Source organism: Podarcis raffonei, chromosome 6 (assembly GCF_027172205.1).
Source record: "Podarcis raffonei isolate rPodRaf1 chromosome 6, rPodRaf1.pri, whole genome shotgun sequence".
Classification (NCBI taxonomy): Eukaryota; Metazoa; Chordata; class Lepidosauria; order Squamata; family Lacertidae; genus Podarcis; species Podarcis raffonei.
The window spans coordinates 23,947,837-23,965,238 of NC_070607.1; the positions used below are offsets into that span (position 1 = coordinate 23,947,837).

Here is a 17,402-nt window from a genome sequence, read left to right on the forward strand (position 1 = left end):
TGTTGACTACTATATAACCTCCTTCAGCTTTTATAAACTGCAGGACATAAAATTTGGCAGTGTAGGTTACAAATGTGAGAAAACTATTTAGACCACTAAATAATAGCCCATTCTAAGCCACCGAGTCAGATAGGTGGATAATGATGATGATTGTTATTATTTAATCTTTAGATTGAGTAGTCCATAATTCAGTATTGGTTTTAGCACCTGTATGCCATAGTTGAGACCACATTAATTTGATCCATTTCTGTTATTAGTTCAGAATCTCTAGTGAGACTCTTTTAAAACAAACTAGTGAATTATATTCTGCTGTACAAAATTTGAATGCTTGTTTGCGTTTTTATAGAGTTGTATTCTTAAAGATGTTATCTTTGCATAGATTTGCTTCATTAATTATGTATTCTCAGTAGCTTCCAGATAACTACTGTAATTTTCAATGGTCTGCATAAGTTGCAGTGCTAAAAATAGTGACCCCGCGTTTAGCAAGCAGACGGAACTAAATCACCCAGTATCAGCTTTTATGGAGGCAGCTGCTATACTTTGTTTTGAGGTCATAGCATTGGAGCAAGGGAATTGCCCGTCCTTCCGTGAAATAAATGTAACCAGTGTTTGCCCGCTCCACCAGCAGAGGCCATATGAACAAATTGAGGTGAGAGGGAAAATGGCACAGGAATTTTATATTGCCAGGGGTCACAAGAACAGCTTTGTTAATAATGCAGACATTAGTTAGTACTAATCTTGCCTGGGTGTTACGGCTGTTCAACATTTCTCCTATTTCAGATGGAACTCCTCATATGAGATAGAGTCATTGCTCCCAGTTTGTTTTGCCTACTAACAAATTAAACTATGCTGTTGATAGCTTACTACACCATGCAGTTGCTGGACTATAGTGCTTCAGAATTAAGAGAATATCCCATTTAGTGCAGATTTTTGAGGGTAGAAAATATTGTCATGAGTCCCAACCTGAAATTGGAGATGGCACAGCCCACAATCACTGTTTGAAAACTAAGCTTGTATAATACTTGATTTTGTAGCAACCTGTTTTGTATTATTTGCCCTAACTTCAAATACTAAATGGAAAAATTATTTCTCTATATAGCATTTCTGCTTGCTGCTTACCTTCTTGCTATAAATCAGTTATCCCACTTGTAAAAAAAAGGGGGGGGGTTATTAATCAGATTCTATTGCCAAGTACTGCTATGCTTGCTTACTTGTCAGTAGTCTGGTTGCTTCATGAGTATATAATGATCGTGCATATTTGAATTTTCTAAATTTTGCAGTCTGAGTAACTGGGATGAATTGATAATATACACAACAGGGATGTGGAATCTATGGCCCGAGAGCCAATATTGTGTCCCCAATTTGGCCTGCCAGGCAATTTCAACTAAACCACCTGCTTACAACAGTAAATGGGGTGGCAGGACATGGTTTAATCCTGCAGGAACAGGATTGTGCATCCCAGGCAGCAGGATTTAAAAGGAGATGAGCAATCTTGCTGTAGGCTTATTTGGTGGGGGAGATAAATTTGCCATTGAGGCAGATTCTGATAAGGATCTGTGCCGTGGAGCCAAAAAGGTTTCCCACTTCTATACACAATGCCCAATGTATACTAATGAATAGGGTGCTCGCTTTAGTGTCTGCGGCAGTGGCAGGGATATCAATGTCCTGTAGGCAAAATATGCATTTGAATGTTGCATGTCTTACCACTAAGTTGTTATGACCAGCCCTGGGACTTTAGGTGAAATGGGTAAGAAATCAAATAATAAACACTGAATACACATTAAGTTTAGAATTCCTTTATTAAATCCATTTCACAGCCAGAAATTTATCCATTTACCGTCGTGTTCATTTTTACTGCTTTGTTCATTCTTACCTGTGGAATTGCACACACTATTCTGTAGCATTATGAAAATGTACAGCACAACCATGAGTGCCATAGTAGGCAATTTGTTAAGTCCCCAGCAATGTGGATGGTATCCAACTAAATTAAGTTCACTGATTTTAATAGGTCTGCTGAGGATGACTGAGAATGGGTACGATGCAGTTGGCTATCACCCTATTTTATATACATGTTAAGTTTTGTTGGAACCAGAACTGTAAAGGACAGATCAATTGGCATTAGCATAAACTGAGAGGTAGAAGGCTTAGTCACAGCTTTTTGGTGAAGATACTTTTTAACATTACAGTGCTAAAAGATCGTATATTTTGAAACCTTGGCATCCACATTTTGCATGACATATTGAATACTATGTTGCCTCAAATTGGGAATAATTCTTATATAATTGGCTTTAAGACTTCGTTTCTGCTGATATTTAGTAGATAACTACAGCCAGCTAGAGATCCCATTGCTGCAGCCTCAAAATGTATAGCAATGGGTCACTAGTACTAAGACTCATTTAAATCAGCCCAATTATTTGACCCATTGGTATGTAAAAAATAGGAATATGGGCAGAAGAGGATAAGCATAGATGCTACCACTGTAGCAGCTGTAAATAACTACTTGGTCTGCTACCTGTAACTTAATATGCTTATATGTTCACATAATAATTTTTACATTTATAAACTGGTAACAATTTATGTATCATTAGCCACACCAGTATTAACTTTATGGCAAAAGTACCGTATGTGACATCTAATACCGCTGAAAAATAGGTTCAAGTTCACAAGAATTATTACCTGGTGGTTCAAAACCTTGAGCTATGTTTGAGGTGCATTTCTACACTTACCCCCACATAAGCTGCTTAGCATAATGGGAACTGAATTAATATCTGCATATCAACTTCAGCAGCTGACATGTTATTTGTGTAGTTTCAAGCAAAAAAACAACAACCCAAAACATGTTAACCATGCCAAGCATGGAATATATACACATATGCATGTTCAGAAATCAGTTTGGGACATCCAGGTTTGCTGGATTACAGCCATAGGAGCCATCTCAGCATGCAAACATGCATGGCATTTTGATGAGCAACTGTTAACTGCTTTAATCAAAGTTTGGAAACTCACACTGTAACCCTTAGCCCATTAACTAGGAACCAAGTTCCACTGCATAATAGGATTTGCTTCTGAGTATGTATTCATAAATCACAGTGCAAGTTTTCCAGTTATTTTTAAGTTGTAAATTTAAATTTTCAAGCTAAAATTTAAAAGTGAAAACTTGCTGTTTTTTAAAAATCACAATAAGGGAAACTGGGCTTTTAGCTGTAAGTCAATTTCAGCTACCCTACCCAGTAACCATGAAAACTGGAGCATTCTATCTCCATCCTCTCTCACATATTCAGAACTACAGTATCTAGGGAATAGCTGTCAACTTTTCCCTTTTCCTCCGAGGAATCCTATTTGGAATAAGGGAATTTCCCTTTTAAAAAAAGGGAAACGTTGACAGCTATGAATTCTAGCCTTCTAAATGTTGCTGTATAACAACTCCTGTTATCTCTAACAATGGAATATACCAGCTGTAGCTAATGGGAGCGAGACATTGGCAAAGCAACAGGTTGACCATCCCTCTGGTGTATGAGGGGAATGTGCTATTATAGTAAACCTGGTTTGAAACACATTAGATGTGCCTCTGTATAAAAAACTCAAATGTTATTAATTTGTGTGGTAGAATAAAAGTGATTCAGGAAGTCCCCCAAATTGGGTATAATGAGTCCTTTTACAAACATGTATGCATGTAAGTGGCTACATGGCCTCAAAACTGGTTGCTAATATGCCTAGGCACTTGCAGGGTTTGTGTTACATAAATAATCCAGAGGGGAAAGCTGGTGCCTTTCAGCACTCTTGAGTTTGTGTTTTTGCAGTTTTGAATTATGAAGGCTAGCTACAACAAACAAACAAACCCTGATCTGGACTTAAAATTAATTCACAAAGTGAGGAAAATTTAAAGAATTTGGAAGCAATATACATTTTAGATGCCAGTTAATTTTTGTTGAATAAGTTTGTTAATTGGTACAAATAAGGCACAAGAGTCTTCACTTACACCCATTTAAAAATATTGTCTAAATAACAGCATAGTTTGCTGTAGCAAATATTCCATTTAACTGACATATCCAAGGCAGGACTCGAATACTAAATACACAATTCAATTCATAACTTCATGAATCTTTTTTCTTTTTAAAATATTACCTTTAGGCTAGCAGTCATTAAGACATAGTATCAAATATTGGTAAATATAAAATCTGAATTTGTTGCAAAAAAAAATATTGTGCAGTATAGATGGCTGAGGAGATTCAGGCAAGTTTTAAGTTATCTACCATCTTAATAAACCAAGTTATTGCAATTTATTGGAGCAAAGAAAAGCATTCTGCTCATATTAAAAAGTCACATACGAATGTTAAAAACTGTTCATTCAAAACAAGCTGGGAAGAAACATCAATCTCCTTTTTCTTTAGCAGTGTATTGCATTTCCCCCTGTTTAATGCTGTTTAAGACACTGGTGTTACGTTCTAGTTTTCCTTTTATCTTCAAAAAGACTCTTCAGCATGTAAACTTGAACAGCTGACACCACCACCATTATTGCAAGGTTGACCATGGACCAGAAGTTTACCCTGTCAAAGTTGCTTTCTTGTATGTTTCTATCACGAGCTTCAAATGCTTTGAGCAGGGTCTGAATATGGATACTTTTGCTTAGCCTGGACTTCACACTGTTGACCGATTCCTAATAAAGATCAAAACACTAGTTTTAGAAAAAATAAAAGAGAAGCACACAATTCAACACAGCAGACTCATCTGCAAAATACAGCAATGACCTTGTTAGCCCCAGCTCCTTGCCACCATGCTTAGTTCCAAAGCCTCAAAATGAGAACTTGCCTCTGTTACTTCCAAAGCTAAGGTATGTACACTTCCCTTTCTTTTCACATGCTACAGAATTCAGGCTATATATTTAATCAATAATACACTTATCACAATTAAGGCCACTAGAGATAGTTGTGCAGCTTTCAATAGGGTGATCCTATTGAAAAGTAGTAGCAGAGGGGAGAGCAAGTAAATTCCAAGCGTACAGAGCCATTCACTCCGTAGCTTTTTTAAAAAGGATTGTAGATACATACCAGAATATCTTCTAGCTTCATATCCAGAAGATCTGTGCCAGTGATATAGTTCTTCCAATCTTCCTCTTCATCTCCCATGTTATCCAATATCAGTTCAAAGAAAATAACCTTATCTGACAGAGTGCTGAATGTGTTGTCAAAGCAGAACATATAGTCACCATCCTCTGTCTCCACCCTGTAAACACAAAAGACATTACACTTTAATGAGTGCAGGAAGGGAAGAGGGAACAGAAAAATCCCCTCCGGTGAAGTCCCATTCGTACATTTCAGGAATGAAGTCTTAATTACTAAGCTCTTAGAATGCCACTAAAAATGGTTTAACTAACATTTAATGAAATCATTAAAAAACTTACGTATGGACTCCATCCGATTTTCTCTGTTCAAAAACCAGTGCTTCACCTTTTGGTGATAATAGATGGAAATCAATATCTAAACCTGCTCCATCAAGAACCTGTAAGTGTCAACAAAAAGCGTATATGAGCAAAGTGTAATTTCTGTTGAAAAAGGCAAACCTAAAATGAACCATGTTTAATATTCAACTCTTAAAAGGTAAAAGTACCCCTGCCCGTACGGGCCAATCTTGACAGACTCTGGGGTTGTGTGCCCATCTCACTCAAGAGGCCGGGGGCCAGCGCTGTCCGGGTCACGTGGCCAGCGTGACAAAGCTGCATCTGGTGAGCCAGCACAGCACATGGAAACGCCGTTTACCTTCCCGCCAGTAAGCGGTCCCTATTTATCTACTTGCACCCGGGAGTGCTTTCGAACTGCTAGGTTGGCAGGCACTGGGACCGAGCAGCGGGAGCGCACCCCGCCACGGGGATTCGAACCGCCGACCTTTCGATCGGCAAGCCCTAGGCGCTGAGGCTTTTACCCACAGCGCCACCCGCGTCCCGTTTCAACTCTTACTTGAAGACAAATCCACATGAATTTATATGAACACTGAGATGTTATCTAAGATTACTACTATGTATTTTAGCTTTTTAGGAAACTATAGATACAGTTGGCAAAAGTAGTTTGTTTAAAGATTTTTTTACCCTGCTCTTTGGCCAAAAAGTATCCCACAGCAGCTTAGAGATCAATAAAAATCAGGACTATCCCTGCCCTCAAGCTCACAATTTAAAAAGCTGTGACACAAAAGGAAAAAGGATGGGGAGGAACAAAATAGCAAACCAGCTGGAATGGAAACAGTTCAGGAACATAAGTCAAAAGGAGGTGGGTGATCTCTCAGCAGAGCTGACTGAGAGATGCTTCCCATTTCTCTACATTGTAATTTTATTCAATGCATTCAGATAGTGCTTGGTACTTCAGTACACACTTTCAACCACACCACTAAAGAACAAATGGCTGCCTTCATAGACAAGATGTTTTAAGAAAGAGTGTCAGTGTACATAAGACCTTACACCTTTGAGTAGCAACTGTGATCTCCAGGAACATTTAACACAGTTTCTAGATTACAGTTTGAAGACCTCTTCATTTTTTTTATAAACATTACTTGCCTTTGGAAGATATGTTGACAAAAAGGATGAAAAGCAAGTAAAAATAAATGCACTCATTATTATTGCAGTGGACGCTCGGGTTGCAAACGTGATCCATGCGGGATGCACGTTCACAACCCGCAGCATTCGCAACCCGCGTCTGCGCACGCGCGGGTTCTAATTCGGCATTTCTGGGCATGTGCAAAGCGTGATTTAGCGCTTCTGCGCATGCGCAACCACTGAAACCTGGAAGTTACCTGTTCCGGTACTTCCGGTTCTTGGTGGTCCGCAACCTGAAGTGGCTGTAACCCGAGGTATGACTGTATGATTATTTACTTCCCAATGTGATGATGGAAACCTCAGGCTCCTCTGAATGCAGCCCTCCACGCTTTTCTATCTGACCCTTGGGCCTCTCTCCAAGGCATGCCCCCTCCTCACACTCCTAAGATCTACATCCATACATCCTGCTCCACAGGAACATGTACCAGTTGCATTCCATGCAACTAGAGCAGAAATGCTGCTCATTTCCACCTTGTCACAAACCTCCATTCAGCACTATTTCAACATATTTGGCTTACGTGGCTCTAAATAAATTTCAGAAGTCCTCTGTTTGGCTAAGGTCATCAGATCAAGCTCCCAAACCAGTTTGACCCAGCCTTTCATGACATTTATCTAGCCTGTTTCCTCCATGTAAAAGAAAAAAGAGAACTGTCATTCTGAAGCTAGAGGGAAGTAATACTCACATGGCTTTCTTTCTAGCACTTCAGAAGTATACCCTAATGTTCTGATCCTGCAGGTATATCCAAATATTCAGGTTGGTACTTTGAGGCTAAAGGTGACTTTCATGCCATCCCACCCCATCTTTTATAGTTAAGGTCCCGTTTTACTTCATGACAACAGAAAACACAGCATATGGCTTTCCTCTTACGGACCCAGCATTACGACCTCTACCCGGCTATGAAAAAACGCAAATTACAATCCGAAGCACGCTTCCCTGGACATAAGCCTCTTTGCATACAGTGTTAACACACACAGGTCTGCATACTGGAGCCCCAAACAATACCTCCCAGGAATGATGGTGGACGGGTATCCTGCCTCGGTGGTTTTAAAGCAGAGGTTGGCTCGCCATCTGTCACGTATGAGATTCTCGCCTTGCAAGGGGGGTGGACTTGATGACCCTTGGGGTCCCCTTTCCAACTCTACGATTCTATGTGGCTGTGCAGCAAGTATGGGAGGTTCAGAAAAGGCACACACATTAAAGCGTTTTTCCTTTCTGACATGCTGGGCGTTTGTGTGCGTTTCCACTCGCTTTGCAGGAGGCAACCCCGGCTGCAGCCGAGGGAATGGATTTCCCTACGACTCGAACACGCGAGCTGGTCCTCTCCAGGACACGAGATTGCACGCTGGGCGCGGGTGCCCGCGTTCACACGTGCGCTCCTACCCCAAGCAGTTGAGGAAACTCAGAAGGGCAACGGTTCCCTCCCTCACCTGATACTCGATCTCCAGAGAGGCCTCCTTCTGCATGCTCTGGAAGAAGCACTCCTTGCGACCGGCGGGCAGGGTGAAAGTGAAGTCGCTGTCCAAGGCGGTGGCGAAAGCCGAGGCGCCCGGCGGAGGCAGCAGCAGCAAGAGCAGCGGCAGGAGGGAGGCCAGCAGGCACCGCCGCATCTCCGCCTCCATCGCCCCCGAGCCCTCGACACCCAAGAAGCGGGAAATTCCGGAGGAGACGGCACCTCCTCGCCGTCCGCTCTCGCTCGCTCGCTCGCTCGCCTCAGGTCTTCTGAGGCGAAGAACGAGGCTGGGTACCCACAATGCACGGCGCGCCGCAGCTCCGCCTAGCGGAGGAAAGAGCGCGAGGGGAGCGACTTCCCCTGGTTTTGAAAAAAACGCGTGTCCGCCGCCGCCGACAGGAGGTTCCTCGAACGCCGCAAGGCACTGCGGGAAATGTAGTTGAGGGCAGGGAAGGAAGCGGAAGGGGCGAAGCGGGAAGGGCGGGGAGGAGGGACTACGGCTCCCGAGAGCTTTAGCGCGGAAGGATTTAAGCCGCCGCTTCGCCGGCAACCGTCTCCTCCCCCCACCTGTCAGGTTACGGCCCGCGCAGTTCGAACGCAGGAGAGACGGGTCGCCCCGAGGGCCGCGATTCGGAACGCGCGAAGGGACAGAGCCGCACTGATTGAAAGAGGCGTTTCCTCAGAGAGGGCCTGGTAAGCAAGGGCTGCCGCTCTGGCTGAAGGGATTGAGTCCGGAGCGGAGTGCAGTAGCTAAATGGTTAGGGCTGGTTAAAATGGGGAAACCAAGGGGACGCGCCTTCGCTTTGTGGGACGGTGTGAGGCCTATATGCTTGAGGGGGAGAGGCGTGGAGGCAGCGTTGCTAAGCAACGCGAAGCGCTCTGGCCTGGAACCCGCGCGGCTGAGGCGGTTCCTTGGAAAAATGACGCCGCCTGCTAGAGAGAAGGGTGGCCCCTGAGGCGAGAAGGTCAGCCTGCCTCCCGGGGCAGAAGCTGTGCGGGGTTGGTGCTCTCTGGGACTGGCAGGGTGGAGAGCAGCAGGTGGGGGTCGGGGAACAAGACTGAATGGCTGTAAATAAGTAGGTGAGGGCAGCCTGAGGCTGGTTGGTAGTGATTCTGGACTCCAGCTCCCATGAGCTCTGACCAACGTTGGGTCAGGGGTGATGGGAATTGCAGTCCAGTAAAACATCAGGAGGGAGAGGCACAGCTTTAGTGCGTCTCAACCTTAGCTCCCCCAGCTGCTGTTGGACTACAGCTCCCATCATCACTGACCCCTGGTCCCTGCTCGCTAGCGATGATGGGATTTGGGATTAGAAGACACCTGAAGGCAGCCCTGTTTAGGGAAGCTTTTAATGTTTGGTTGGAAGCCGCCTAGAGTGGCTGGGGAAGCCCAGCCAGATGGGTGGGGTATAAAAAATAAATTATTGTTATTATTGTAGTCCCAACAGCAGCTGGGGCCCAAGCTTGAGAAAACGCTGCTAGTAAAGGGTCAGCCTCAGCTAGGCAAAGGGGAGTACAGTGGTACCCCGCAAGACAAATGCCTCGCTAAACGAAAAACGCGCAAGACGAAAGGGTTTTCTGATTTTTTAGCCGCTTCGCAAGACAAATTTTCCTATGGGCCTTTCTCGCAAAACGAATTTTTTTTTTTTTTTAGTTTTTCCCCACAGGCTCCCTCTAAACTTCAGCGGAGCGGGGCGGGCTGGGAGGGAATCCCTTGGACCCCCGCCGGACTTCCCAATGCTCTTTAGAAGTCCGGCAGGGGTCCAAGGGATTCCCTCACCGCCGCCTGCCTTTAGAAGCGCTCGGGGAAAGCAGCACGCTTCGCTGCTTTCCCCAGAGTGCTTTTAAACACGGGTGGTGGTGAGGGAATCCCTTGGACCCCCGCCGGACTTCCCACAGCTCTTTTGAAGTCCGGTGGGGGGAGAAGGGCTTTTCTTCCTACTGCCAGCCTTCAGAACAGCCTTCTGAAGGCTGGCGGTGGGAAGAAAAGCCGTTCTCCCCCCGCCTGCCTACAGAAGAGGTTCGAGGAAAGAGGCGAAGGAGTGCTGCCCCTTCACCTCTGTCCCCGGAGCTTGCCGTTCTCCCCCGGCCTGCCTTCAGAAGAGGTCCGGGGACAGACTGTCCCCGGACCTGGTCTGAAGGCGGTCTCCATAGGAACGCATTAATTGATTTTTCAATGCATTCCTATGGGAAATCGTGCTTCGCAAGACAAAAAACTCGCAAGAAGAAAAAACTCACGGAACGAATTAATTTCGTCTTGCGCGGCACCACTGTACTGGAATAGCACATCACACATGGCAATGCTTTCCCTTGGAGATGCCGGAGAATACTTCGTAAGGGTCGCAGCAGACCACTGAAGAGCTGGGTATAAGAAATGAGCTGTTCCAGATGAACTGTTCCAGATGCTGTAAAAGGCAGCATTGCAGTCGACAAAAATTGGGTCTCCACTGGGTGGTAGGGTAGTGGGGAGCCTGTTGCCCTCCCTGTGGAATGCCCTCCCACCAGATGTCTAAGAGAACAACTACCAGACTTTTAGAAGACATCTGAAGGCAGCCCTGTTTAGGGAAGCTTTTAATATTTGATGTATTACAGTATTTTAAAAAAATTTTGGAAGCTGCCCAGAGTGGCTGGGGAAACCCAGCCAGATGGGCGGGGTATATTAATAAATTATTATTATTATTATTGCCACCCTGGTGTTCTTGGTCTCCCAACACCTTTGTTTATGGAAATGCACCCTCAAAAATGTCATTTTAAAATTTGGATTTTCAGAAGAGCAAGGAGCAACTAAGCCATGCTGCATTGGCATACAGATCAGCAAGCAAAAAACAAACAAACAAAACCTTACTTGAGTGCTGCTATGGCTTTCTGCAAAATACAGTTTGCAAGTGAATTTAATTCTCACCCTTTGCCTTCTCCCAGAACAATTCAATTTCCAAAGTTAACCTTACTTTTGTTTGTGTTTGGAATGCAGAGGCACAGTTCCTTTACAAACTAAACATTATAATCTTGTCTGAAGCTTGTTTGCAAATAGTGTTTATGTGGGGGATTTTCTCCCCTGAGGGTTAGCTGTGTTTGTCTGTTGTGACAAAACAGCATTGACTTGTGGCACCTGCAAGACTAACACATTTTATCATGGAGAAAGTGTTTGCAGACCGCCCTCTTCATCAGATGTCAAAAGTGTAATCTTAAGTTGGCGCACTGTGGTGCAAATGGAGAGGTCTGAAATGAAATGTAAAAAGGACAGTGGTAATTACATGAAAGTAAAATAGCCAAAATGACAGTAGACAAAGCAGTATTGGAGGAAGCCTGATTTGCTCTGGCCATTGTGAATGCCTGGAAGGGGAGAGTGTTAGGGAAGTACATGTTCAAGAGGCCAACTCCAAATTTGCAAACTGGTTGCAGGAAGCATTATATCACGATTCTGTCATACTATAAAGCCAAAATCTGAAAAAGAGGGCTATTTGTCTTTTTAAAGGGGTTCTTCTTTAAAAAGTGGAAGGTGCTTTATTGATATGTTTTTCGTAGTTATCTTTTACATTAGACAAATGTATAATATCAATGGAACGTAACTTATGGACTTCTCATGACCACGATACGTATGAGGAAGACTTGTTTGCAAATGTTGTGTCATTAAGGAGTCAGCTAAAGAAAACGGAAAGAAATTTACAAGACTTAGAAGAGCTTTATGTATGTGTCCAAAGGTAAAACTTACTGTGTTTGTTTACAAATATATTTGTTACAAATTGTCCTAATTTTGATAGTCTGTTGGAAAAATTGCTGCAAAAATCAAGGGAAGGTGTTGATATTTGTTTTGTTTTCCTCTAGTACCAATTCATATGATAATTCTGATGACACGCTTGAGATTTTAACCATGGATGATCTCACTGATCCTAGTGAATTACATAATTGTTCAACTCAATCTTCTCTGAGCAGAATGCCTTGGCATAACAGGGATTCTTCAAGGAAACACAGGAACAAAGTAATTATTCAGAATTTGATGAACATTTGTTCTTTCTGGCAGTTTGTATATAATATTTTTATGGAGTTAGTTTTATAGGTCAGTTCATAATGTTAATCATAAAAAAATAAGATGAATGAATCACTTTGGTTGGTATTTGTTGCAAATATTGTTCTCTGCCTTCTAGTGTTACTCGCTGTCTTTGGATAAAAGCCTGGAAGAAGAAAATGAAATACTAAGGGATAAATTGAATATAGTCCGTGAAAAAAATGCATCCTTGACTTCTCAGAACCATCATCTAATGAATAAAATTGAAACAATTAACTATGAACTGAATCAGTCAAGAGCACGGGTAGGTATTTGAATAAGATAAAATTTTGAGGCATTCTGATTTGCTAAAGATACTATTCTAATATAACTTGAGTTAAGGAGCTAGTTCTATATTCAGGGGTATGGGGGTTGTGGGATGTGAAACACAGGAGCAGTCAATTACAACATTCCTAGAGTGTACATGTTTAGACATGGGGAGGGATGTTTGTCCAGCCAGCAGGTAAACTTCCTGGGACAGACTTCCTCCGCATGTGACTAGAGGTGGGTGTGGCCTCACCTGTGCAGGTAATGATAAAAGCACAGGGCAGGGGCAGCCATCTCTCTCTCTCTCTCTCTCTCTCTCTCTCTCTCTCTCTCTCTCTCTCCCTCTCTCCCCCTCCCCCCCCCTCCCTTCAAAGAAGCAACATCTGCTAAGATGCCCTCTTGGCTCCTAGCCAAGAGAGGACAAAGGGACTATCTTCTTATAAGATAGATTCTAAATGTATATTACTGTATTAAGCTGTCTGCCTTCTGGGATCTGATTGTGAACAGAATGTGAGTAAACTCTTTTTATACTTTTGTAAAGGACTGTGTCGTGTCTTCTATTTTAATAGGGAACAAAGGGGAAATTACCAGAGTGATTATTATAGAGGTTCTAGCGAACCTGACCACACGTTACCGTTGCGAACTTAAATAAAGGGGAATGTCTTACTCTGCTGTTTTTTTGGGAACTTGTTAGCACAAGTTGGATAAGGATATAATCAGTCAATATATCCTCTCCTGCATCCCTGAACATTCCCACAGGGGTGACAATCATTAAAACATGTTATGAAAGTAAACCTGTGAGCCATATGTTCACATCATGAAATTATTACTTCAGGGGTGTTACCCAAAAGTTGTATTGCACAAAGTTAGAAGGCAATTATGCATGTGTGGATTTGCAGCATTATGCATACATGATAGGGAATTGTATGTTACATGTTCATCTCATTCACAGCTTTTATTTTAGGCTTACATTTAAATCTTAGGTATGTGCCTAAGAAATCTGTGAAGCAATAATAACTTGTGAATTTTTACAGTTTTATTTTATAGTATGGCAATTAAGTGTTGCTTTCCCTGCATAGCAGAAAGGATTGCAAATGTTAAGAAATGATAAATAATGCTGCTCAAGCATCATCCACCACCCTGTAAATATTTTAAGCATGTGAAGGCATACTTTGAGCCCTACTGTTTGAGGGAAAGCGCTTCAGATATCCAAATTCTTAGATAACCCCTCTTCCCTCAGGCTTATCAAATACCAGCTTTCTAGCTAACATTAGAGTAACACTATCATTTTGGGGGACAGTTGGAATCCTCAGTTTTGGGGAAGAAATGTATAAATATTCTGTTCTCAAATTACTTCCCAACCCCTTCCTAGTAGTTATGTGTGGCTTGGACTATGTAGATAAACAAATTTCAGATCTCTGGCTCATGGTTTTGATAATGTTAGTGAGTGATTACTAATTACTAACAATACTGGGTAGATATAATGAAGTGAGAATAAAATACAGAAAATATTTGCATTCTGGTCAATTACATATAATTGAACAGTATTAATTTCAATGATTGGACTATTTGTAATTTTCTTTAATTAAAAAACCCCCACAGTATAGCAGAGATAGCTTTTTGGGAACTAATGAAGGAATAGCCTTCTCCAAAAGAAACTCCTATTCAAATGGCTCTGTGTGTGACTATGATGTTCAGAAGTTAAGAGACAACTCATTAATGGATTCTCCTTATTGTATTTATATTTTAGATATCTTTCCTTGAATCTACTTTGAGTACACACTCTGTCAGCATCCCAATGTTAGAAGAACAGATAGCAAGTTTGGAAGCAGAAGTTCAAGCACAAGATAAAGCTCTAAAGTAGTGAACCCTTTGTTTTTTATTTGTTTTTTTTCAAATCTTCAGGGTTGGTTCATCCATTTTTTCAGCATGGGTCTCAGATGCACACATGATCCTTTTCCTTGCCATGGGAAGTAATGAGAGAATGGGGCTATATAATGCTTGTTTGAATGTGGTACCCTCATCCTAAAATAGATAGCTTGGCTCACTTATTGCACCTCATAGTGAGGGTGAGTAAAGAGTCTTGGATTTCATTTGATTTATCTCCTAAAAACAGGAGTGTTTATGCTATTATTTTTTCAAATTTGGAAAACTCACAGCAAAATCAGAATTACTTGTACACTTATCTCCAACCTCTGACTTATAATTCTATTGACCTCAGTGAAATTAACTCATTGCAAACAGGGTCATATTGTTAGGCAAGCAAATAGGTCCAGTTAAGACACAATAGTAAACCATGGTTTTTGGCTACACATGGTTTGCAGCTCACCAAAGCCATGATGAGCTGCAGGCTTGTGTACTCTATTCTTCACCTCTTTCACAGTCCAGAGGAGGAGATCAGAAACATCTGTGTTGCTCTGATCATACTTTTTTCTTGTTGTTGTTATTCAAAAAGGTTTCCCCCTATACTTTCCATAGTAGGACATAAAACACCATAATGGCTTAAAAGCATTTGACATAGCATGATAATTTTAGTTGGCTAGTTGGTTAAATTAACATAATAAAATTCTAAATTGTAATAACTACTCACAAAGCTCCTTGATATTTAATAAATAATACAATGATATTTCCTTAAACCCATTGAATTTAACTATGCTATCATTCTACTCTATCCCACCAAACAACTAAATTGATATTTGTTATATTTTTATTTTCCCCAATAACTTATGCAGATTGATTGCATCTTGAACTTACTGTTGTTCCAACAGAAGTTAAGTTCTATATTTATTAGTTTTGATCAGGTTTTTCGATTTTTAAAATCTCTTGTTAGGAGGAATAAAGGAGAAAGATTGTGGCTTGCTTGCTTTGGGCAAAATGCTTAGTAAAACTTGTTTGTTCATTCAGGCAAGCACTTGGTATAGCTAACAAGATCCAAACCATCTATCTCCATATATACCCACCAAAATACTAGTTTGAATTTAAAAAACCTGATCTGTAGGATACCTGATTGGCCACTTCTCTCAAATTTGTGTTCTAGAGGAAGGGGGAAATGCTCTCCATTACCTGATGATCTTAACCAGATACATTCATGTTATTTGTGTGTGTGTGTACACAGACACACAATTACGCATACACATCTGTGAGTATTATGTGTTGTTTAAAATGCTGTTTTCTGATTTGTTTTTAGAGAAGCAGAAGATAAATTAGAGGAAAGCCAGAAAAGGCTAATGGAAAAAGAATATTCTTTGCAGAAGCTGAAGGAGGAATATAAAGAAATTAGATTTGATTTAATTGAACAATGCAAACAAGGAAAGAGGTGACAAATTACATAAGAGCTTGATTTTTATTCTGATAGCTTGATGACATATCTCCTTGCTCCAAATTTTTTGTTTTAAGATGCTTTGTCTGATGTTGAACAAAACTCACAACATTCTTTCAGAATTAATCCTAATTAAATAAGAAAAAAATGGAATGGCTGGCAGTACAGTGGTACCTCGGGTTACATAAGCTTCAGGTTATATACACTTCAGGTTACATACGCTTCAGGTTACATACTCCACTAACCCAGAAATAGTGCTTCAGGTTAAGAACTTTGCTTCAGGATGAGAACAGAAATCGTGCTCCAGCGGTGTGGCAGCAGCAGGAGGCCCCATTAGCTAAAGTGGTGCTTCAGGTTAAGAACAGTTTCAGGTTAAGTAAAGACCTCCGGAACGAATTAAGTACTTAACCTGAGGTACCACTGTACTGGTACCATGTCATTTAGATGTATATGACTTTTTTTACCGTTAAACAAATTTTCAGGTTGGTTGCTTTTGTAACAGATTAAAACAACTTCTTAAATTGAATACAAATAAGTATTTGCAAGAATGCTTTCTCATTTATATTACATTTAGTAAATCCTAGTTTAAGCATTTCAAACCATGATCCAAAAAGGCCTGAACTGAAATATAGTTGCCTATGCATAGATACATCAAGGCTGTTAAGAGGTCATTTCCTCCTGGAGAGATACTGGAAGCAGTCTGTGGTAGATGAGTGGTATTCAAATAAATAATTGCACAAGTGGAACTACTTCACTTGCACAATGGGACTCTCCACCTTCCTCTCACAGGCACTGCATGCTATCCCAAAACCTATTCTGGAGGCTTGGTTGACCCCTCCCCAGAACAAATTTAAGAGGTATGTGGGGAGGGGGGAAAGACTCCTTGCACAAGCTGAGGTCATTTCACTGGTGCAAGAAGTTACCTAGCACTACTTTTGAGTACACCCCTGTGTGTTTCTACCTCTGCCCTATTCTGCTCCCTATGGGGAGAAGGGAATGACTGAACCAATACATTCTCCCTTACAGTGCAACATGAATGGATCAGGGAGCTATCAAGTTAAAGCTATCTTCTCCTTGTTTCTTCTTGTGTCAGGAGCAAGGAAGGGACTGCATAAAAGCATGTTCCTGAAGCCCACTCCCAATTTCCAGGAAATAAATCATGTCAGAACAAAACCTTAGAACAGAGGTGGGGAGCCTTTTTTATGTGAATGGCCATTGAGCCATGGGAAAAGTCAATTGGGTTGGAGCCAGTGGTCGACAGAGAGACAGAGCCAAAAGTGGGAGGTTTACAAGAATCCTTAATTCGTGCTCTGTGTCTGCACAGGAGATGGCAGTCAAGGTGCAATTTGAGTTCCACTTGCTGCTTTGCCTTTTGTGCCCTCCTGTGTGCCAAGTGAAGCATGCCAGCCAAATTGTTGCTTGGCTTTCAGCCCACTCTTGGCTTCCCAGATGCTATAGGCTGAGGGACAAGTTGTGCCAATGGACAGGCTGAGTGGAGGAGCCCAGAAGGCGTTACGGAGATGAGTGTCTGGCTGTGGCCCAATGTTTACCACAGGCAGAACCCAGAGTGGATCAGATGTTGTAGCCAGAGTGTCCCTTTTAATGAAGGAAAAATCATGCTGGATGAAATTGATCAGCAGGGTGAATGTGACCCATAGGCTGTGAGTTCCCCAGCCTTAGACAGAGTAGATCAGGGTTCTTGCAGCGTTCCTTGTTAGCTTTAACTATGTTTGCATATCC

General features: G+C 41.9%; 2 protein-coding genes across 6 annotated transcripts in view; one reads left to right on the forward strand and one right to left on the reverse strand.

Annotated features, from left to right (window-relative positions):
* Positions 1 to 1,780: 1,780 nt before the first annotated feature.
* Positions 1,781 to 8,341, reverse strand: TMED5 (transmembrane p24 trafficking protein 5). Its single transcript, XM_053391660.1, has 4 exons — positions 8,012 to 8,341; positions 5,402 to 5,499; positions 5,049 to 5,223; positions 1,781 to 4,657 (listed from the first exon to the last, which is right to left on the reverse strand). Exons 1-4 carry the CDS (start codon positions 8,201 to 8,203, stop codon positions 4,439 to 4,441), a joined length of 684 nt encoding a protein of 227 aa, XP_053247635.1. The 5' UTR covers positions 8,204 to 8,341; the 3' UTR covers positions 1,781 to 4,438.
* A 132-nt stretch (positions 8,342 to 8,473) lies between these two features.
* CCDC18 (coiled-coil domain containing 18) overlaps positions 8,474 to 17,402 on the forward strand; it is a 28,663-nt gene continuing 19,734 nt past the window's right edge. For 2 of the 5 annotated variants that reach the window (XM_053391658.1, XM_053391657.1), the window contains exons 1-6: positions 8,531 to 8,727; positions 11,557 to 11,732; positions 11,857 to 12,010; positions 12,177 to 12,341; positions 14,094 to 14,203; positions 15,531 to 15,659. In XM_053391658.1, the coding sequence (XP_053247633.1) occupies positions 11,590 to 11,732; positions 11,857 to 12,010; positions 12,177 to 12,341; positions 14,094 to 14,203; positions 15,531 to 15,659 (701 nt within the window). In that variant the 5' untranslated portion in view covers positions 8,531 to 8,727; positions 11,557 to 11,589. Of the gene's footprint in view, positions 9,000 to 11,556; positions 11,733 to 11,856; positions 12,011 to 12,176; positions 12,342 to 14,093; positions 14,204 to 15,530; positions 15,660 to 17,402 lie in introns of all 5 variants that reach the window. The other 3 variants (XM_053391659.1, XM_053391656.1, XM_053391655.1) reach the window with 3 other exon arrangements.